This window comes from Canis lupus, chromosome 1 (assembly GCF_003254725.2).
Source record: "Canis lupus dingo isolate Sandy chromosome 1, ASM325472v2, whole genome shotgun sequence".
NCBI classification, from domain to species: domain Eukaryota; kingdom Metazoa; phylum Chordata; class Mammalia; order Carnivora; family Canidae; genus Canis; species Canis lupus.
Genome location: NC_064243.1, coordinates 4,886,960 through 4,909,749, shown reverse-complemented (window position 1 = coordinate 4,909,749; position 22,790 = coordinate 4,886,960). Strand labels below are relative to the sequence as shown.

Genomic DNA, 22,790 nt, shown 5'->3' with positions numbered 1-22,790 from the left:
AGGGGAAAAGAGCAGGGGACGCTGAGGCCAGGAGAGGAGTTGGAAGAGCATACCATTTGCCTCATGACTCATCTCAATCCAACGTTGAGCAAAGCCACCAAACTCGAGGGCCCAGTCAGTGGCGGGCAGGCTGTGATCTATGAGGCACTGTTACTCCATCTACAGTCTGCGATCCACCATAGGTTAGAATAGCCAAATGACGAGATGATAGGACAGTCTACGCTAACTTAACAAAAGGATAAGGAAAGGAGGGCTGATACTGCACCAATCTGTCTTTTCTCACTTTCTTCCTCAAATCTTAGGCCTATTTTTCCTTTTATATCTACTGTTAAGAACAATAAATTTGGCTCAAACCTGTATCTGGGGGCAAGGCAAATAAAATAAGCTACCAGGAAATCATTCACTTTAGTCCAATTGACATCCTGCATCAATTTTCTAGTATTCTACACTTAAAAACTTTTAATCATTCATCCAATAAATACTTGTTGAGTCCTTTCTATGTACCAGCATTGTTCTGGTTGCTAGGAAATACCAGGGAATAAAACAGGAAGTATATACACCTGCATGTGCTGGAAAAACATATGCTCGTGCATCCATGGAGGGAGACGGGCAAGCAATATGTATAACTGGGTAGGGCAATGCTGTTGGGGTGCCTGGCGTTGGGGGAACTTCCACTTTTAAATGGGGAGCAGGGGTCAGGACAAGCTTTACTGAGAAGGTAAACAGGTGAGCACTGCAGGTATTTGGGGGAATATTCCATTGCAAATTACTTAAGGTGGGGGAGGTCCTGGCATGTTCACAGAAGAACAGAGCATGAGTATGCCTGAAGCGAGACATGACAGAAAGGCGGCAGCAGAGTGAACTATCAGAGATGGAATCTGGCTCCGAGCGACATGCAACCTTATAGCCATCAAACACTGGCTTTAACCATGAAAGAGAGAGAGCTGCTGAAGGCATTTTGTTTTAACTATCTTGAAAAAAGTCACAAGAAGTTGTAAAAATAGTACAGAGAGGTTCTATGAACCTATCACCCAGACTACCTCAATGGATGACATTTTACAGAAGCACAGAGCATTATCAAAACCATGGCTATCTTGGCATAACACAGTTCACCAGACTTTCTCAGGGAGCTGCTGTGGGCACTCACGTGTCTGTCTGGTGTGCTGGTGTGTTCTGGCCTGTAGCACTCTCCCACATGTATTTCACATAATGCAGAATGGTTCTATCATCACAAAGGGCTCTCCCACTGCCCATTTAGTCACCCTCATGACCTCTTATCTGGTGCTCACTCTGTAATCTCGCCATTTTGAGAATGTCCCATAAATGGAATCACACTCTATGCAATCTTTTGAGATTCTTTTTTCACTTAGCGTAATGCCCTTGAGATCCATTCGGGTTGCTTTGTTCCCTTTGTAGTGAGGAGTCATATTCTACTCTATGCACGTACCAGCCTAACCACTGATGAACATCTGAGTTATTTCCAGTTTTGGGGATATTACACATAAAGCTACTAACCAACAGCTATCAATTTTCTAATAGTTCACAATTATAAACTCTTATTCAGTCAACAAAAACCGAGTTGTTCTATGCACCATCATTGCACCATCATTGTTCCAATTGCTGGGACTTGTGTATAGGCTTTCACATGGACACAGTTTTCATTTCTCTAGGATAAATGGCTATGAGTATGATTTCTGGCGCCTATGTTATGTGCATGTGTAACTTTTTAAAAGCAGGATGATTTCCAGAGTGTCTGTACCATTCTGCATTCTCACCAGCAGTGCATGCTGGAGTCAGTATTTCCACATCCTCATCAACGTTTGGGTTACCAGTATTTTTTTTTATCACAGTCTTTTTTTTTTTTTTTTTTTTTTAAGATTTAATTCAGAGAGAGAGTGTGCAGAAGTGCACGAGAGCACACCCATACACAAGCAGGAGTGGCAGAGGGAGAAGGAAAGAATCTCTGCTCCTTGTTCAACACAGAGCCCCACTTGGGCCAACATGGCTGATCCCAAGACCCTGTGATCATGACCTGAGCCTAAATCAAGAGCTAGATGCTTAACCGACTGACCCACCCAGGCACCCCATCACAGCTCTTCTAGGAGGTTTGTAGTGGTGACGCCAGGCATCTTTCCATGTTTATTTGCTATCCACATATCTTTCTGGAAGAAATGCCTATTCAAGTCTTTTGCCTATTTTCTATTTGGGTTGTTTTCTTATTATTGAATTCAGACAATTCTTTATATATTCTAGATAGAAGTCTTTGATTAGATATGAGATTAGAAAAAATTATCTGCCAGTCAGTGGCTTGTCATTTCCTTCTTTTAAAGAACAAATATTTTTCGTTTTTATGAAGCCCAATTTATCCATTTCTTCTCAGGGAGACCACATTTGCACTACCATGCCTAAGAACTCTGCCCAAGTCTCTTTAAAATCCTTTACATTTTATATTTACATCTATGATCTATATTTAGGTTTTTTTCATCAAGTGTGAAGTTTAGGTCAGGATTTTTCGACTACTGATGTTCAATTGATCCTGATCCATTTGTTGAAAAGTCTGTCCTTCCTCCATCAAATTGCTTGTGTCTAAAACCAGTCAGAAGTATTTGCAAGGGTCTATCTCTTAGTTTTCTGCTCTGTTCCAGCAATCTATGCATATGTCTCTCTACCAGGACCAACTTTTCTTGATTGTTATAGCTATAGCCTAAGTCTTAAATCAGGTGTTGTAATTAGTCATGAAAAGATTTGTACATGAAAGTGACGTGTTCTGACTTTTATTTTAAAGATTTTTATTTATTTGAGAGAGAGTGCATGAGCTGAAGGAGAGGCAGGGAGAGACAGAAAAGCAGGCTTCCCTGCTGAGCGGGGAGCCTGATGTAGGACTTGATCCCAGGACCCCAGAATCATGACCTGAGCCAAAGGCAGATACTCAATCATCTGAGACACCCAGGCACCGCTGACTTACATTTTACTTTATTTGTTTATTTATTTTCTGACTTACACTTTAAAAGGTCACGCTATGATAGTGAGAGTATGCTGTCCCAGGCAAGGGACACTAAGCATGGACCAATGGTGCTCAGACTAGAGAGACAGCAGGGAGAAGTCGGAAAAATTAGTCAGAATCTGACTATATTATAAAAATAGAGAACACAAAATGTCTTACTGGATTCATGTGTGGTGTGAGGTAAGAGAAGGGTCAGATAGGACCTCAAGGTTCTTGACCTGAGCCAATGGACAGAACTATCATCAACTGAAGTATCACAATGGGGCCAGTTTTACAAGGGAAGGTCAGTTCATTTTTTAATATGTTAGGTGTAAGGGGCCTAGCAGACATTGGAGCAGAGACATGAAGCAGACTGTGCACACAATAAGCCCAAGGCTAGGGAAAAAGTCTTTTTGCCCTGGAGATAAAACTTCAGAAGCTGCCAGCACATTTAAAGTCATGACACTAAATGAGATGGCCAATGGAAAGGGCAAAATGCTGGGCTGGAGGGCACTCCCACCCTGAGGACAGAAGGGAGACAGAGAGCAGACCACGGAGGCAAGAGGAAAACCAGGAGAGAAGAGCACTGGTAGCGACATGCAAACAGCATCTCTGAGAGGGGAACGTCTGGTCACGAAGTACAGGTAAGTCAAGCAGAGGAGAGCTGTGAACAGACCAGCAGCATCACTGGAGACCTCAGCAGGAACAATGTTGGTAAATTGTTTTAAGAGAACAGTGAAGACAAATTGAAGACAACAGGCTCAAAAACCTTCTCAGAGGATTTTACTGTCCAGGGAGCAGAAAGCAAGGAGCCCCAGGAAGGGGAAGTAAAGAGAGGCTGTGTGTGAGTGTGTTTTAGGACAGCAGCAATAGAACATGCTTGAACACCAGGAGAACCACCCAGTGGGGTGAGGGGAGGAGGAGCTTGTTTATACAGAAGAGCAGCAGGGAAGGGGCTGCTCCCTGCAGCAGAAGGGGCTGTGGGCAGGCAGGGTCACTGGCTGTTGGCAGATTATACAGGAAACCCCAGCCTCTGACTCTCCACGTCCTTCTCCTTACTTCCCAGGAGCCCTGTTGGTATCACTCTTACGCATTCCACACTCTGGGGCTATGCCATCATCTGAGCTGTCCCAGTAATATCTCACCAGTTTCTACGTTGTTAAATCTCTGGGACAGAATCCAAGCAAACAGCTATGAACCAAGAAAGGATCATGTCATGACAAAACCAGTAGGTATCACTGGTGTGGAAAGAGAAAAAAAAAGAGAGAGAGAGAGTACAGAGGATGTGTCTGTGTCCCTCCATCAGAAGCTCTCCTCCTCCACCCACGAGCACTATATGCCAGGATATGGAGCAGTGAGTAAGACGGACAGGGGCCCGGCTTTCTGGTGGGGACGGCTGCAAGCCAGCAAACAAGGAACAGAGTGAAGTATTAACAGAGAAGCAAATCAGTATGATGGGACTGAAGATTCCCAGTCCCGGGAAAACATACTGACATGTGACCTCACGAGTGCAGTGATCAAGGGAATATACATCACACAGAGGGGGAACAAGTACAAAGGTTTATGGCAGAAACTAGCCTGACTTGTCTGAGAAACAGAGAGGGCCTGAGCGAGGGGTGGAGGGCAGGGGGATATAGTATTACTAGCTGAGGTAGGGGCCAGATCAGGCAGATCTTATTAAACCAGGACACAGAGATGGGATTTTTATTATCAATGCAACAGAAAGCCATTGAAAAGAATTAAGCAGAGAAATGGCAATCTGTTTCCACAAGACAAAGTTTTTCAGTTTTGGTTTTCTTCTAGAAGTTACATTCTCTAATACAATAACATACACTCCCCAAACTGAAAACCCAAAGCAACCACCAATTTGGTGGAACCAGTGAAATCCTGGAGACTGGGTGAGGATGTGCTCTGAGGAACACAGGACAAGGAAGAGTCTGGCAGATACTGTAAGCAACGATTGTACAACAACAGAAGGGAAGGATCAAGAAGGGAGAGACCTTATTGGGGGGGAGGGGGAGGCCAACACCAAGAATCCCGAGCCCGCAACATTAAGTGGAATGGTGACACGGGTAGACAAGGTAGGGCAGGGGATTACCTACAGTCCCCAGGATAAGGACCCGCAAAGGGGCAGGCAGGGATTAGCTGAACCCATGCAGGGATTTTATCAGAGCAGTAACCTCATCAGATTTCCATTCAGAACAAGTCCTCCCAGGACACTTAAGAAGCCTTTCCAAAACAACATTGAACTCTTCAGGCATGCCTAACATATATGTAAACAACCTCTTCCTTAAACAAAAAGACACTGATTCTTAAGACCATCCAGGTGCTACTAGTGTTAGAAAAAGAGTCCTTGAAGCCTTCACCAAGACCTTCTACTTATAGAAACCTCCTGTGAGAAACTAACCAGCTAGTACCTTCACCTTCTAAAAGGCAACATAGTAAAATGACAATAGATGGGGGAGGGGCACATTTTTGCCCCTTGACCTCCCAAGAGTTATCTTATTGTTCAAATATTACCATTCCCAACTTCCCTTTGCTTTCTCTCTGGTTCCTGCAATGATCTCCAGACATGGGGTGGAAATCCCAAAGTAAGTAATAGTAACTAGGTACTAAATGGATGGCTCCTGTCTTCTAAAGCTCTCCTAGTTATCTCAGGTCTCTTGCCCTCGTTATGGAGTTAGCTGAATAAGATGGGCTGCAGAGTCCTGCAACCTAGACTTAAATCCTGGTTTTGTCCTTAATGGCCGTGGACTGGAACAAGTCACTGACTTCCCCAGCCACATTTCTCTTACCTTTAAGAAGAAGAATACCACCACCAACCTGGGAGGATCATTCTGAAGATTAAAAGTACAAATGTGAAGGAGGACTTTGTGCACAAAAAGCATTCAGCATACTATCTAGCACATACTCCATGCCAATCAACGTACAAGGAGAGTCCCCTGCTATTACTTTTACCATTAGCCTACTGGGGATCTCTCCTGAGGGAGGAAGTGAACGTGACATTTAGTTAACACTTTCTGAAGATGGAAAGAGGAGAAAGCAAGCTGGGTATATTTTGGGTCCTGGCTAATTTTTAACACAGCTGTGCAAAACTCAGGGAACATCCTGCCCATGATAAGCAAGAGCACGCACTACAAGAAACAGGTGGAAAATAATACACTCTAGTTTTCACTGCCAAAGAGCAACAGCCTGCCACCCCTAGAAAGCCAGTACAAAAGACCCTTGACTGAGCCTGGGCCGTTCATGCCACCTCCTTCTCTCACATCCACTCAGCATCCTGCTCCTTCCCAGCAGCAATGCTGGGTCACTGCAATCCTTCTGGACATGGGGACCTCAGGAATCTGAGTAGAGAAACAAGTCTGTGCATGCAAGAACATGACTTACACTGTCATCCACGAGATGTCAGCTCCCACTAACCACAGATCACTTACCAACAGGCTGCTCAGACCAAATTCTACTCACCCAGAGTGAACTGAGTTCCACATCTTCAATTCAGTTTCCTGGTCCCCACATAGGACTTAGTCTAAGACACCAGCAGTCAGTTAGTAAATATGCACATGCAACAGGTGTTCCCAAGAAAACCAAGTTGAAGGGTAACAAGGAAAAGCAGCACAGAAGGGTAGTGAGCCACTGAGATTTACATCCTTATTATTCTGCTATCTCAGGCCACTTTCCTGAGTGCTCCAAACTGGCTAGCGCTGGTAATTTTACAATAAACAAGGTGTTACTTGGTACAGGTGCATTTTTAAGAAAATGTATATGCTACAGGAGAAAAAAAAAGTTTCCGTACATTGCCCCTGAGAAAAATACACACCCAAATAATTCAGGAAAAGAGAAATCACCTAAGTTTCTCAGTTATTAAAACAAAACCCTGGGGAAAGTCAAGTCCACCTCCGTGTAAGCCCTGGTTGTGGCCACCAGTAGTATAATTACCTTGGACACTTTGGAAGTGAAAGGCATGTAACTTTTCACCTAGCAGTCACACTTACAAAGATTTACCTAAGGAGACAATCACAGGTGGCAAACTGAACAATGAGAGAGGATTTGGTTACATTTATGATGACACATCTACATAACAAGAAAGATGTTAAGCCTCAATAACCATGATTTACCGGAAACAGACTGGTGCCCTCCACATATAGGGTAATAAGGACAGATTATAAAACAGCATGCAGAGTATTTTCTCATTTATGTAAAACAAATCCATGTGCATAAAGCTATCAGGGGATAATGTGCATCAAGACATTCACGGTGGTCACTTCAGGCAGTGGAACTCTGGTCAGTTTTGATTTTTCCCTTTTTTCTCATGTATTCTTGTCCCCCAAAACTATAAATTTATATTATTAAAAGTGTCAGAAAAAGATGATACTCATCATGCACAGCACATATTCCTCAAAAATTGTATTTCAAGGGAATATTTGCATTTTGAAACTTTTTTGCTTTTAACATTGTAATTGGTATGTGTTCCTACTAAATAAATATGAAACCTTCCACACAATATTTTAATATATAAGAAAGCTTCATCTTAATCAAAATTTGTATACACTTTTCCAAGTGTTTTCACAATATTCTAATGTTCACAAACTTGATACAGGAGACAGAATATTCCCCACTTAAGAATGAAGAAAAAGATTTAGAAAATTTCCCTGAGTCATCTCAAAATAGGTCTAAGATGAGACCTAGTTTTCTTAACTCCCCTCCAACACTTCTCCTCAAACGTCTCGTGGGGGACCTGGGTTGCTTAAACTCCGTTATATTAAAAGGTACCCATTGCAGGGCACCTGGGTGGCTCATTCTGTAAAGCATTCAACTTTTGATTTCCACTCAGGTCAGGATCTCAGGGTCATGGGATGGGAACCACCACCACCACCCCTCACTGGGCTCTGTGCTCAGCAGAATCTGCTTATCCCTCTCCCTCTGTTTCTCTCACAGCTTGTGCACACATGTGCATGTGCGTGCTCTCTCTCAAATAAATAAATAAAATCTTAAAAAATAATAGGAAGCCATTACTTGTGTTCTATGGATCTGGAGGGGTTTTGGAATGACAGACAGCTGCATTCAGTAGAAACGAGCATTATTTACTCCTCAATTTAGCCATGCTGCCCTGTATAATCTATTCTCGCTTTCTTTGGAATTTCCATCCATCTTAAACAAAAAGCAAAAGTTTACCTCAAGTGTTGTTTTTTGTTAAGTTTTTACTGTTCAAAACAAAGTAGCTCACAAGCACTCCTGAAACCTCTTCTCAAAAGTAGCAAGAAGTTACCAAGGGAAAAAAATTGCAGGAATATAAAAGAGGCCTTGCCCACGGGCTCACATTCCCCAAGTAGCCTTGTGGCTCTGCCACTTGTTGCCAAGGACCCCTTTACATTTTCCTCATATGGATTTCATATTTTCTAAGTTTTATTCACCAAACTATATAAGTGAAATAGTAACATTCCCATTTTATATTAATCAAAGACGTATTTGCAACCACATCTCTTTAGGAGTATCAGATTCAGAATATTATCAAACTTCCTTGAAAAAACTCAAAGGCATTTAGGATTTTAACCCTAAATATGTCACCCTATATCAGGGTAAAGATATACTGTCCTCTTTCAGAATTAAGAGCATGAGTTTCAAGCACCCACACACTCTTCCTGAGTCCAGGGGAACTGAGTCTCCCAGAATTGGAACCACTGTTTTCTGCAAAGCAGGCAGCCATGTTCAAGGAAAATAAGAAAAAGTAAGTCCCTCTATCAAAACTACTAGCGTTTGTAAAGTAGTGTTTACTAGCGTTTGTAAAGTAGAACGCTATTAAAGAATATCCACAATACAGATACACAGCATCAGAATCCCAGGATGACCATAAAATGTTCTACAAAAAACAAGTTCTCATTTTCTTCCTGCAAAGGAGGGAGCAACCTGACACAAAAGCATTCTCTTCTACCACATTTTTTAAGGAAGATACCAATTTCATAAATTAAACATCTATTGACAAGAATTGAAAGCAAGTTAATATAACTTCATCAATCTAAGATGTGTTCTTCTCACCTCCCACAGCTCTTAAAAACTGAATGCACACTTCTGCCCAAATCACAGAGAGAGAAAAGAAAACCGTATTTTTTCTCCCAGGCCCAAATGCCTACATTTTCCTTTCAAATAACTGTTCTTCAAAGTTCTATAATCATTAGCCCTGCTAATAATCACCTAAGACAAAACCCAACTTCACAAATATAAATTAAAAAACTAGAACTCAGGACTGAAAAACAAAAACCTCATCCAAAATTTACAGGCAACAAAGCTCATAATGCTGCATGTCAACATTAGATAGTAACTAAACACCTGCAGTACTTAGCTCGCCATTAATAATGAGCCAGCCTGCCCTCTCAGGTGTCTACCTTCCACTTGAACAACAAACCAGTTTTCTAAGGCCATTATTTCAAGAGCTAGAGCTTGTTGCACAACTTAGAAACTTCACCTGTCTCTTAACTAGAAGGATATAATTTTTATAATCCTTTCTCATTTCAACATCACTTGCCTGATTTACACCTTTACCTAAAATCTCCTATTAACACTCAGCTACATAGAATACTACAGAAAACAAGCCACCAGCCTACCCTGCCCCAAATTAGAAAACAGAAGTTTATATTTACCCATGCATAGTCCATATGTCTGGTAGTGTGTTATGTGGTATAAAAATTTTAATTTTTATAACAATCCTGTCAAGTAAACACTATTAACATCCTCTCATTTTATCTTCAAACAAGGTATCTGAGGCATAGAGTGTAGGTAGTACACAAATACCCTCTTCCATCACAGTATATTTTCTCAACATCAATACGAACATGCATATAAATGTATGATATTCTTATAGGAGAAAATACTCAGCCATGAACAGTCTTGTTGTCCATACGAATGGGTAAATTCATAGTAGAAAGAAACCCATAATGTAGTAGAAGAGCCCATAATGATTCCAAGTTCACTTTAGAAGAGGGAAGCCCTCCATTCCAAAAGAAAAAAGACAAATCTTTCAAACTTAGGTAAATTAGGGAAAGCAGAACATTCTTTAGTTAACATACAAAGGCTTCATGAAATCCTGCAGTTTTTAAAATGATGGAAGAAAGGGGCAAGGCAGGAAGGAAGATACAGATCTCTTGGACTCCGTTCTCTGTCTCTAAAGAAGGTATGAGATAAACAGCATTGGCCAAACAAAGTAATGCAAATAAGAGGGATCCAGAAGAATGACACCTGGCAGAGTGTCCTACAGAAGCTGATGGGATGTGTGTTTAAGATGCAGGAAGCCATAGGCAGGGATCCTAGGAGGGGGTATCACCCTGGAAATGCCCAGCATCCTGCCAGTGGGTCCAAAAACTTCAAAATGTCAGTCACCTTGCTCTTCTACCTTAATCAAGATCCCACTCTGTGCACCTGGGTTGTCCTTTCCATCCCGCCACTGGGGACTTCAGGTGCTCTTTACAGAGCTGAGGCCTGAGGCCTCACACTGCCCTCCAGAGTCTGATCCCAACTGAGTTAGATGCAGCAGACCCAAGCACCGCACTCTCTCCTGTCCTATACCTGCTTCTTCCAATGGAAGGTTTTGGGAACAGAAATCATGTGTCTTCCTCTTGGGTTGTAGTCTACTGAGGGAGACATACCCAATGGAGTACATAAGATACGGAACTTACTGATCAAAAGAAAGGGCATGACTCCTAGAAGGCTGAATACACAGCCTTCTGTGCCCCAAACTCAAATCACAGGAGGCTACCACAGGGAGCATCTCACCAAGTACCAATTAGAAAAGGAAACAGAACTACTATAAACTTTTTACTTATTTCACTATAGTTTTAGTTATCTCACTACGTTATCAAACATTAGTGACAAACTCATTTCACCTATTATCTAACAGATTCTCCTGAAGCTACTTTCATACAGAATACTGAAAACAATACAATAAAGGAATTGGTTGTCAGCTAATTTATCCAACAGCTTGTTCACATTTCTTACAATTTTACTCACAAAAATTCTGTGCAATTCCCTCTTTCCTGCCTCATAAGAATGAAAAGTGGTTTAAAATTTAGCAATTTTCTCTTTATTATCTCCTTCTGAGAAATTTGCCCTTAAAAGTTATGCAAAATACATTTTTAGGACAGTGATTCTCTACTAGGAGTGATTTTTGGCCACTTGGCAATATCTGGAGACATTCTGGCTGTCACAATTGGGAAGTGAGTGGTGACATCTGGTGGGGAAAAGGCCAGGCAAGCTGCCTGTACAACACAATGTACAAAACAAAACCCACAAAGAAAGGAAAAAGAAAAAATAGTTCACAAAAATATCCTTTTATTTTTTTCATAAATGCTGTTCTTTTTTACAGATAGAAACAAAGAAAGCACACGCTGAGTCTTAAAGTTCTAGAATTACACATACGGAGAGAGAGGGAGAAGGAACTGGTTGAACGTAGACCTTTGGCATCAACTAGCCCTGATATTACCAGGCAGGGTTGCTAACTCCACCCTCTCTAATGCCGGTGGCTCAGAAGGGACAGATCAGGTGTGCCTCCTTACTATAAACCATTCCTAAATCAGAACACTATTTTATCTTCTGGCACACCACCAAATGACAACTTAGGAGTAAAATATCTCATTTAACATCAGCTTCAACTTTTAAAAAAAGAGTTAAAAAAATCAATCAATAAATTCTCTACAAAAGTCCTTGATGTACATTTTTATTCAGCTAAGACAGGCCTCTATTTTCATTTCTCCTTCAACTATGTAAAAAAAATTCCCATCACTAAACATTCTTATTTGTCTGGGAGGTGGGTAAGTGCTACATTCAGATTTCTCATTCACACTCAGTGATAAAACAAATCCAGAGGTAGCGAAGAAAAGCCCCTTAGGATGTGCTGCAAAAATTATATCCTAATGCAAAGAATCTTATCAAGGAATGTGTTCCTTTAAGTGAAGCAAAGTGGTTTTACAACTCCCAAAGGTAGGGTCCAGCGCCGCCCGGCAGCCTCAGGACCTATATTCCGCCTTCCTCGGAGCTTCACACCCGCGGCGGCGCTGATTTCCCGGCCTCCTGAGTCCGCGCTGTAAAGTCCTCACTGGATGCTGTTAACAATCACGGCGCTGCTTCCAGACAGGGCGCGCGTCGAAGTTGGGGTGGGCCTGTGGACCACACCCCGACCTCTGAATTCAGGGTTTTCTCAGGTAGGATCCCCCCCATTCAGAGGGTGGTCTCCCCCGCAGTAACGGAAGTGGGCCTATCCCCGGCTTCCAGGGAGCCCCCTTATGCAAATTCCGAAAGGGATCTTTCAAAATCCTTCCGCAGCTCGGGACGCGGCTGTGCTTCCCACCAACCCCCGGTGCCGCCGTCCTGCACGCCCGGAGGTGCGGGCCCGTCGCGGGCGGCTACCAGGCTCGCCCAGTCGCCCCCGCTCCCGAGCGTGCAGCACAGCGCGCAAAGCTGGGTGCGTGCACCGGACGGTGTGCGTGCAGGGGCGCCCCGGGGCCGGAGGCGCACGTACACACACGCCCAGGAACGCTCTCGGGCACAGAGCTGGGTGCAGGGGCGCTCCTAGGACTGGAGGCGCACCTACGCACACACCAGGAAGGCTCTCGGGGGCAGAGCCGGGGGCGCACGCACCGGGAAGCACATCCCACCCTGCGCGCACGTCAGCCCCACCGCGCTGTGAACGACAGACAGCTCACGTTTCTCCAACTCACCTCCTCCAAAAACTTGGTCAAATCGTACACCTTGTGGTGCAGGATCAACCAGGTGCTCTTGCTGTGGTTGTGCTTCTGGATCTCTTCCAGGGTGTAGTACTTGACGGTCTGGTCCGACTGCTCGGCCATTTCGGAAAGCGGCGGGCCTCAGGCCGTGCAGACAGCAGCCGAGCCGGGCGGAGCTGAGCGCGTCTCAGCGAGCTCGACCCGGGACATTCCCCGCGCCCCAGCCCCGAGCGGACAGCAGGGCGGCCCGCGCCACGGAGGGGGCGGTGGCTCACGGCCCCCGGTGACTGGACAGAACCCGTGTCAGTCAGGGGGCCCGCCCTCGGCCGACAGCCTCCGCCAATCTCGGCGCGCCCCCGCCCGGCGCGCGGGTGCCGACTGGCTGCAAGAAGTGCCCTTCAGGGGCGGGGCGGGAGCGCGGAGGGCGAGGCGAGCCGGGGGAGGGGGCGGGGGCGGGGCGGGGGAGGGGCGGGGCGGGGCGGGGGCGGGGCTTCCCCCGCGTCTGCGCAGAAGGCTGGGGCGGCGGAGTGGCCGGCCGAGGAGGCTCCTTCGCGGTGATTTGGCAGTCAGGTCAGACTCGCCAGCCCGGAATGTCACTGCGTAAGTTACTGTGCCACGAGTCTGTTAATATCAAACTGTTAACGTGACGGGACAGCCCTGCTTCAGAGAAACAGTGTGCCTTCAGGGAAAAGGCCCAGGGAAGGTACTGGTTCTGTACAAAGCAGAAGCCTAAGGACTCCTAACGCTCTGCGGACACTGCCCGGCGAATACTGTCTCGTCTCCGCAGTGTGATGTTGACATAAATCCTAAAGACCAACAGCACTTGGGCTCCGAACAGCAACTGCTCAGCGAGCACTCAGGAAGACTTGCAAATGTTTGAGGAAAAAAGAGGGAAATCCCAGCACATTATCCAGTCACCTGTTAAGGCCCTTTTCAGCAATGGTAGTGAATGCCAGAAGGACCTACACAACAGGGTACAGGGAAGGCCATCCTAGAGACTCCACACAGCTCCCCCACATCAGGAGCCTCCGTAAAGGTTCGTTCCCCCCACCTGACCTCCTCCATAGGAATGCATGCCCATGGGGAGGAAAGATTTTCCCAAGCATTCCAACAGCCCTTACATATGATTGGATACACTGCTTTTCAAATACCGAAACAAACAAACAAAAAAAAACAAAAACAAAACAAAACAAAAGAACAAATACGGAAACAGCCTTGCATCTCTAAGTACAGCCCACCTGTTTATTGCTAAATTATATTTTGTTAGACTTTTATGGGGAATACTTGTGTGCAGTTTTCTTTCATGCATGGTATTTGCTGGCTTCATAGAATGAGTTGGAAAGTATTCCCTTTTTTCTATTTTTCTGGAAGAGATTGTATAGAATTGGTTTTATTCTCTAGAAGTAGAACTGGTAGACTTCTCCAGTGAAACCATATGGGCTTGCACATTTCTTTTTCAGGTTTTAAACCGTGAAATTTAATTTCCATGACACTATCAAATTACTGGTTTCACATCGGCTGAGTCGCGGTGCTATATACTTTTGGAGGAATTTATCCATTTCATCTAAATTGTCAAATCTATGTGTGATGTCATTCATATTACTCCTTTATTATCCTTTTGATGTTTGCAGGGTTTATAATGATATCCTCAGTTTAATTCCTGATACTAATAATTTGTGACTTCTCTCATTTTTTTGTTGTCAGCCTTGCTGGAGGTTTCTCAGTTTTACTGATCTTTTCAAAAAGCCAACTTTCCAACTCTTTGATTTTCTCTTTTTTTTTTTTCAATTTCATTAATTTCTGTGTAATTTTTGTATAAGTTCCTTCTGTGTGCTTTACATTTATTTTTTTCTTTTTTTCTAGTTGCTCTAGGCAGGACTTTAAATTACTGATTTGATTCTCTTTTCAAATGTTTATGTTTAGTGTTATAATTTCCCCATACATTTTAAAAATAGTAAACCAGATTATACTTCTTCCCTAAACAGTTCTCAACTGCTGAATCTTCTCATGACTTCTAGCAGTTGAGCAATGAGTCTCTCGAGGTCATGGGTACGGTACATCTATAACCACATCAATACCATTCTAGATTTCAGTCCCAGTTCCAACTCCAGATGTGGTTAAAAACAAAACTTTGGCACTAGTGACCTGAATCTCACCCCTGGTTTAATGACTTATCAGATGCGTAACTATGAACTAGTCAATTACCTGTTCTAGGCCACTACTTATAAAATGCTTAGCACAAGGTGTGGAACAGAGACAGCATTCAATAGATTTTAGTTAGTGCAGTTATTATTATTCACCAAGGCCTCCTTGTTCTAAAACACAGAAATGAGGAAACATCCTATCTGGTAGGTGCTCTAAGGCAATCTGTGGTAAATCTAAGCAAATTTGGAAACAAACCTACAAATTAAAGAACACAAATATTTACAAACTCCTCCTGACCTCCCCTCCAACAAAGACATTTTTATAAACATTTAGAAAACCCAACTACACTCCTAAAATTCGTCAGGTAAAAATATATTGTAAAAACTGCTCAGTTTCTTTTCCACTATAAGGCAAAAGTAAGCAAACATAATTATATTTTTTATTCATTTTCTAATTCTATCATTCGTGCACAAGATGTATTTGGACAGCCTTTTCCTGCCCATTGATAGTTATATTTGCCATAGTATGGGTATAACCACAGAGAACTGGCTCCCTCAAACAAATGGGCACTTCTACAAAGATGGGACTCTCAATTCAAATATCTACACAGATAATTTGCATTATATCCAGGTCTTTTAAATACTATATTAGCATAGGTCAACTTTTTCCTTCAAAAAAATCTTAATCTATCATCTATATAGCCTACTTGGTTGATCTGTCAATAATTTCCTATTAGCAATAATTTCCAAGATTTTCTAAATGTTTTACATATTTATTCATCTTCAAATAAAGCATGTTTGGCTTGAGGTTATTTTTATCCATGTATAACACCAAACGTCAGTTGAGAATCTCTGGTCAATGGACTGCAGAAGCAGAAATGAGTAGAGAACAATGGGTACACTCTGACCACAAAGCTCACACAAAGTCTTAAAGTTCATTGCTAAGGTAGGGCAGTTTTCCTCACTAACTTCAAACAATGACAAATTAATTATATATCTTTTTGTAAATATATCCTGATGCACATTTTCCTTATATGTCCATCTTTAGGAACAGGTAAATAAGGAGAATGTTTGATAGTAGGACATGGCTGCAATATTTAATTTATTTTTTAAAAACTCTTTTTGTCTCCAGCACAATAGAACAAGATCAAACTAGTATATATAAAGAAAAGTCTAGCTATCCTAATTAACTTTGTAAGGCATTCCAGACAGTTCTATGAAATAGCTGCTGGTGTACTTCCCAAGTCAGAAGCTTGGAGATCATCCAAGTCATCCTCAAAATTGATTCCATCACCAAGTCCCAGAGATTTTTCCTCTTAAGTATCTAACAAGCACTGTCCTCGTTTATCCCTAGTACCGTTCTGCTACATCTGCTTTCACAATTACCTCCCTACTTGTCCCCCGTAACAAGTGGTTCTTCTGGTCTTCAAGTCCTTGGGTCCCTCTTCCATACAAGAATGAACCTAAGACTTCCCAATGTCTCCCAATAACTACAGTTCCAATCTCAACAGAGCATCTGAGATCATTCAAAATCTGCTGCTCTCCAGCTTGTCATTCCCACCTCAAACCTGCAGCCTGGCAACAGTGAGCTATTTTTAGATCTCTGGAGGCACAGCATCCTTTCCTCACTTCCATGCCCTATTCAAGTGCCCTTCTCTGCCAGAGTTCTCTCCTCACTCTTTTCTCCCTTTTATTTTTCTTGATTTAGGACTCAGGACTGTTTTTGACTCAACAACACTGGAGGAGGGATGTGCTGATCACATTCTTCCCTTCCCACAAATGCCCACTCAGTATTCCTTGACTCTCTGATCACCTCTATCACACAGCCAACTAAGTCATGAGTCTATATGTCTGCCCTCACTGGGCCAAGAGCTCCTAAAGGGCAGAGACAGTTGGTCACAGCTGTCTTCGGCACAGTGCCTAGCACTCAGTGTGTGCTCAGTAAATGTTTTTGAACAAATAAGGGTATAGATATGATCTAGAATATGGTGCATAATACGTGGAAGTATCATAATTTTCCTATAACTGTACCAAAAAATGTGGATTAATTTATCTGTCACTAGTAAGAGTACTAGCCAAGTTTTCTAACTTTTCCCAAGACATCTTCTAAAGATAAAAATGTTTTCTTTCTTTCCCAGCTTAGGAAACAGAAAGAGAGGCTAAATGCAGCAGCAACATGAAAATAGTTTAAAATGAACAATGTGCACACCTAGGACCAATCCAGATGCTCCACACATTCACGTAAGTGTACATGTGAATGATGAAGAGGGCATTGGAGTTCTTGCAAGCTGGAAACCCCATGTCAAGAATAGTTACCTACCTGAATAAAAATAATCACTTAGGACCTCAAAGGTTGATGCTGGAAAATAGTGAATATTATTAGTCTCTTGATATCCTCCTTTCTGATTCTCCTACTGATTACTGATATCACTCGCCACCACAATACCACCACCCTATTCTCCTCCTTGGCACTCTGGCTCTCTGGCCGAAGTATGAAGAAACAGTTCTCTTTAGCTTTCTTACAACAGGGCCAGAGTATTCAAATGAACTTTGCTAAGGAAGCAAAAAATGACTTTCCTCCACATACAATGATCCTAGAGCCTAACAGACTCTATTCATTTTTAATAAATGAAGCAGTAACATCAACTGAATCAGTTCATCAGATTTCTTAATTCTTCTTAAGTGACTGTGAGGCACCAACCCAGTGAGAACCCTTTTTAGGGACACATCATGCTGAGTCCCAGGCTTCCTCTGCATGTTTGAGAACAGTTGATTACACTCTGCCCACAGATCCAATCTTAAACATCCAACTGTTCAAATTCCAGGTCAAGGTGCATGCTGAACACAGCCCCAACCCCCACCTGGGGCTTATCATCATAGTTCTAGCTTCCTTAATAAAGATTTGACTCTTCCCCAGGTAATCTTTACCTCCTAACCACAAAATATGGCCTAATCTTTGTGTGTCCAGACAGTTTAAACATGATTTAACACAATGCAACAACCTTAATCTTCATGAAAGAAATACAGTCAAACCGGTGGGTGGAATCTTTGAGAGGATTCTTTCCCATCTTGAATGCCTGTGAATGAGATAAAGAGAAACAAACATAAGTAACTCATACCTGGTAAATTGAATAAGCCTGCTCACAAACTTGTCATCAAAATGTATCCTATTGGTAAAGTTTTTCCCTGGGTAAAAATTTTGAGTGGCCCTATAACATCTTGTATTTTTTTTATTAACTAAAAATAATGATGTAACGCTTCATATGAGTGGATGCACAAACATGTTTTGAAGAAGAATGATAACAAATGAGCACCAATAAACCTTTCACTCGACTTAGGGTGTGGGGTCCTCCTACATCCCAACCTTCTGCCAACCAAAATTAATCAGTTATTATCCTGAATCGTGCTTATAAATTTATCCTTGCTTATAAAAAACGTTCTGCACATATAAAAATATCATTTTTATATTCATCTGTTTCAGCTCAACAATTCATTCAGCTTTTCTTGGGGAACTATTGAGCTGTATAAAAAAGAACTTATACAAGTATGTAGCTTTCTAGGACTTTCTTCTGAACAAGAATGTTCTTTGCAGCATTCTTTATAATAATCCCAAACTGGCAGCAATCTAATTGTCCATTTAACCTCAGAAAAGATAAAGTGAAGTATATATACACAATAGAACACTACCCAGTAATGAAAATGAGTAAGATACTACTACCCTCACAATATGGATCTAATGGACATAACACAATAGAAGCTAGACACAAAAGAATTCATGTTGTATGCTTCCATTGATACAAATTTTCAAAAAAGCAATATCATGTTAGCAGCCAAGACAGTGATTACCATTGGAGGAAGTAAGTGGTTGGGAGAGGGCATGAAGAGAAATGTTGGAGATCCCCATAATTTCCTACTTTTAGATCTGACTGGTGGGTAAACAAGGATGGTCCTTTTCAAAAAACCACAAAACTGCATAGAATTCATTCACATTTTAATAGATCTATGCTGTTCCATAAGGCAACATTTCACTTTAATGGAATAAAACTGGACATTTAGTACTTGGGTGATTTGATGATGTGAGCACAATTGAAAACTTCAAATATCTTTAATTCTGCCTTGTTAAAACTGTTGAAGCCAAAAACCAAAAGTTCAATACCAGAGGTATTAAGAACACAAAGTACTGACAGATGTGCTTTTCAGAATGCAAAACGCTAGACTACCAGTGTTTAAATAGATAAGCTATTGAATATATGCATTTATAAGATTCAAACTGAATCTACATTTTTGACCTTGTCTTCATGCAATTTTTTTCCCTATGTGTGTATATACCAGGTAAGATAAAGAGCTTTTCTGTAAATCTTAAAAGGTTTGCTTTCATAATTCCAGTGATTGCTGACATATAACCAGACTAAAAGTTTAGGACAGGGCGCCTGGGTGGCTCAGTCGGTTAGGAAGGAACTCTTGATTTGGGCTCAGGTCTTGATTTGGTCCCCACCTTGGGCTCCACATTCAGTGGGAAGTTGGCTTCCCCTTTTCTGGGACTTGGGCTGGTGGGAGCCCTGCCCACTCTCACAAATAAATCTTTATAGAAATAAGACAAAAAGTTTATTTGTTGGTATGCTTGTTTCAGAAGATTGTATTTTGTTCACTTTATATTGCAAAGTGTGTCACAGGAGGCTCAATTTGCTCATCAATCCTGTGATAATTAATCACTCACCATAATCTCCCAGGTGACCAAACAAGTATTTAGCACTTTCCAACCGAGTCAGGAAGACACCAGAAAGTACTCCCCTTTACCAAAGTTTATCATGCAAATACAAAGTAATCACTCTGATGGATCCAACGTTAAGTTAAACACAATAAAAAATCTCATCCTTTCACAATATAGCTTTTCGAACCTGGTAAAATGAGGTTGAAAATGGCTCTTCATAATAAAAATAATAAAGATACTACAAATATAATAAAATATTTATTATTTTATTTAAATAATAAAATATCCTGGCGCTCCACTACGAGGTTGCTTCTATCTGCAGGAATTTATGTTGGAGTCTTCTTCCTACACTCACTCGCTCGGTTTTAAATACCGTCCATTGCATGCAAGATCCTCTTCACTGTCCAGGATGGACGTGTCTGAAACCGCACCCCTCCAGACCTGCGTCCCCAAACGTACCCCTCCCACGGCCTCCCCTCTCAGTTCCTGGAACCCCTGTCCTCCCAAGTCCTCAGCGCAAACACCTCGGAATTACACTTGCTCGTCTGAGACCCCCTGTCCATCCGTGTCCCCAACGTGTTAGATTTAACTTTAAAGTGTCACAGCCCAAGCCCCCCCGCGCAGCCCTGCCCTGATCACCCCATCCGTCCATCCTCAGCACAGCGACCCAGGTGCCCCGCCCCCCCCCCGCCCGCCGCACCTGCACGGCGTGGGGCTGGCGCTGTGCATCCTGCTTCCCCGCTCGGGGCTCCAGGACAGCCCGCCGGCCACCGTCCTGCCTCGGCCCCTGGACGCCTCCCCGCCTGCCCGGTGTAGCCACCCGCGCCCTCGTGTCTTCTCGAGGCCTGCTGACCTCTCCCAAGCCCCCTTGGCTCTCCGCCCCACTCTATGGTTCTCTGTGCACCCACCGCCAGCCCCCCCTCAGGTGCTGCTCATTTATCCCGTCTTCTGTCCCTCAGTCACCATGTAAGATGCAAGGTCCGCGAGCACAGGGAGCACCGTTTGCTTCGTGGTCCCTCACCGACTCCTGGAAAACCTCCAGGATCACAGCAGGCGCTTCCTAAATACCTGTCCCAGGAGGGAGAGGTGCCCAGGGGCGCTGGCACCCGGCTGCGGTGCCAAAGCACGGCGGAACCTTCCAGTCCGGGACGGTTCGGTTGCCACGGGCCTTTCAGGGACGCAAAGGGCGCGCTTGTCTCTGTGGGCCCGGAAAATCGGCGCGTCCGCTCCCTCTAGGCGGCCAGGCGTCGCGTGCGGCCCGGCGCGCCCCAGGCCCAGCGCCTCTGTGAGGGAGCTGCAGCTACCGTCGGCACGTGCCCCGCCAGCGGCGTTGGCGGGAAGAGCTGGGCGCGCAGGGCATGGCGGGAGCGCGCACGTGGCGCACGCACGCAGGGAGCAGGGCCAAGAGCAGCAAGGACGGCGCAGAGGCGGCGGCCGAGGAGCGTGGGCAGGCCAGGAGAGCGCGGGTGGCGCGCAGGGCACGCCGGGAGCCCAGAGCACAGCGGCTGCGGCCGGGCGGCAGGCATGCTGGGAGAGGGTCGCGTGGCGCACCTGGGGCATGCTGGCGGCAGCGCGTGGCTCATGCGGCGTGCGGAAGCAGCCTCGAGGACAGCGAGGAGCGCCGTCGTGCCAGGAGGCCGGGCATGCTGGGAAGGAACGCGGGGCATGCTGGGAGCAGCCGCCAGAGGGCTGTGAGGAGAGCGCGGAGGAGGCGGAGGAGCGGCTGAGGAGCGCGGAGGGGGCGGCTGAGGAGCGCGGCCCTCGTAGCGGAAGGCGAAGGTGCCTTAGCGGCCAGGCTGGGAGACCTCTGGGCGAGGGCAGGCCCTGCCGTCCGCCGCAGCCCGTCCTGGCCAGCCCGGAGAAGGCGTGTGCGGCCCCCTCAGGAGGCAGCCCGCGTGGGGGCCCGTGTCGGCGTCCCGACCGGCGCGGCGGGTCCCTGTGGGCCGGTTGTGCGGGTGGAGCCGGGCGGGACGCAGCCCCGGGGCGCCGTGAGTCCCGCTGGCTCCTGGAGGCGGCGTGCCGGAGCTGAGGAAAAAAAACTCCGGGAGCTGTTCCCTACGCGGCCCGTCGCCGTTGCCGTCGCCGTCGCCGCAGGGGAGAACACGAGGCCCCAGGGGAGCGGGGGAGGGCAGGCCGCGCGCGCGGGGACGGGAGAGGGGACAGGGGACAGACGGGGAGGGGTCGCTGCGCCGGCTGCGGCCCTGGCTCCCCGGGAGATGGGGACGAGCCCTGCCAGCCGCCCCTCTGGGGGCCTGAACCCAGACCGCGCCCGAGGCAGGCCGAGGACAGACGGAGCTCCGGCCGCCCTGAGCGCGCTGAGCAGCCTTTGAAGGCCGCAGCCGTTGACCCGGCCGCTGCTGGAAGCCGTTCAAGGGAAAACCAGTCGTTCTAGCGGGAAACGTGTTGGAAGTGACACTAACGAATTATGGCCCAGGGCCTGATGGGCTCTTTGTGTTCGGGCACCTTCACTTTTGATGCCGTTGAGGGTAACGATTCAGAGAAAGAATCTTAGGCAAAACCGGGAAGTGGGTTGTCTTTGCTTTGGAACTTGTCACTTAAAGGGGCGCCTGGGTGACTCGGTGACACGTCTGCCGTTGGCCCAGGTCATGATCGCAGGGCTCTGGGGTCCAGCCCCGCATCGGGCTCCCTGCGCAGTGGGGAGCTCCTGCTCCCCCTCCCTGGAGCGCTTTCTTAAATGAATACAATCTCTATGAAAAGATAAACTTTTCAGAACAGTACGTGTTAAAATGGAGAAGGAAGATTTTCTTGATGGTGTCAGTCCTATTAACGAGGTCATCAACGCCTGGTGGGAATTTGTGTTAACATTTCTAAGTATTTCCCATTTTACAAGAAGCGAGCGGTCCTCTAGAGATGAACATCTCAAACACTGGTTCTCGAGTGAGGATGCTGTGCGACCGGTCAGAAGGGCACTGCCTGCGGTCCTCATGACACAACACACTTGGTTTCTGAGATCACACGTAAGACTGGTCTTACCTCAGATTCCAGGGCAGATATATGATTACTTTTCTTCTTAAAGGGAGAAAATATATTGATGTTTAAAAAATTTGAAGTACTCGAGTCTCTGTTACCTTCCCCCTGCTCTATGTGTGCGCAGGACCGAAATTGAGCTTAACTCAGCTACTTTATTTTTTATTTTATTTTTTTAATTAACTCAGCTACTTTGACATTCCAGTTTTCTCTAATACATAGGATAGACTTCAGAGATATTATGTGAACTATCA

At 44.8% G+C, this 22,790-nt stretch overlaps 2 protein-coding genes and 2 long non-coding RNA genes across 17 annotated transcripts in view; 2 read left to right on the top strand and 2 right to left on the bottom strand.

Annotated features, from left to right (window-relative positions):
• Positions 1-12,968, bottom strand: part of LOC112643967 (cytochrome b5) — a 37,294-nt gene extending 24,326 nt beyond the window's left edge. Inside the window, exon 1 of one of the 4 annotated variants that reach the window (XR_007411611.1) lies at positions 12,688-12,966. Coding sequence is in view for 3 of the 4 variants with exons in the window: in XM_025422006.3 (XP_025277791.1) it covers positions 12,688-12,816 (129 nt within the window). In the remaining variant the exon portion in view is untranslated. Of the gene's footprint in view, positions 1-12,687 lie in introns of all 4 variants that reach the window. The other 3 variants (XM_025422006.3, XM_049111805.1, XM_025422007.3) reach the window with 3 other exon arrangements.
• Positions 12,969-13,185: 217 nt separating this feature from the next.
• LOC118353795 (uncharacterized) lies at positions 13,186-17,483 on the top strand. The gene is made up of 2 exons (XR_004813189.2): positions 13,186-13,729; positions 16,976-17,483. It is a non-coding gene; the product is annotated as an uncharacterized LOC118353795 (long non-coding RNA).
• On the bottom strand, positions 13,704-20,855 carry LOC125755336 (uncharacterized). The gene is made up of 3 exons (XR_007411623.1): positions 20,617-20,855; positions 17,840-17,914; positions 13,704-17,196 (listed from the first exon to the last, which is right to left on the bottom strand). It is a non-coding gene; the product is annotated as an uncharacterized LOC125755336 (long non-coding RNA).
• A 343-nt stretch (positions 20,856-21,198) lies between these two features.
• Positions 21,199-22,790, top strand: part of C1H18orf63 (chromosome 1 C18orf63 homolog) — a 34,349-nt gene continuing 32,757 nt past the window's right edge. For 3 of the 11 annotated variants that reach the window (XM_035712318.2, XM_049111776.1, XM_035712310.2), the window contains exon 1: positions 21,792-22,034. In XM_035712318.2, the coding sequence (XP_035568211.2) occupies positions 21,974-22,034 (61 nt within the window). In that variant the 5' untranslated portion in view covers positions 21,792-21,973. Of the gene's footprint in view, positions 21,328-21,787; positions 22,035-22,790 lie in introns of those variants that run through there. The other 8 variants (XM_035712325.2, XM_035712315.2, XM_049111783.1 and 5 more) reach the window with 6 other exon arrangements.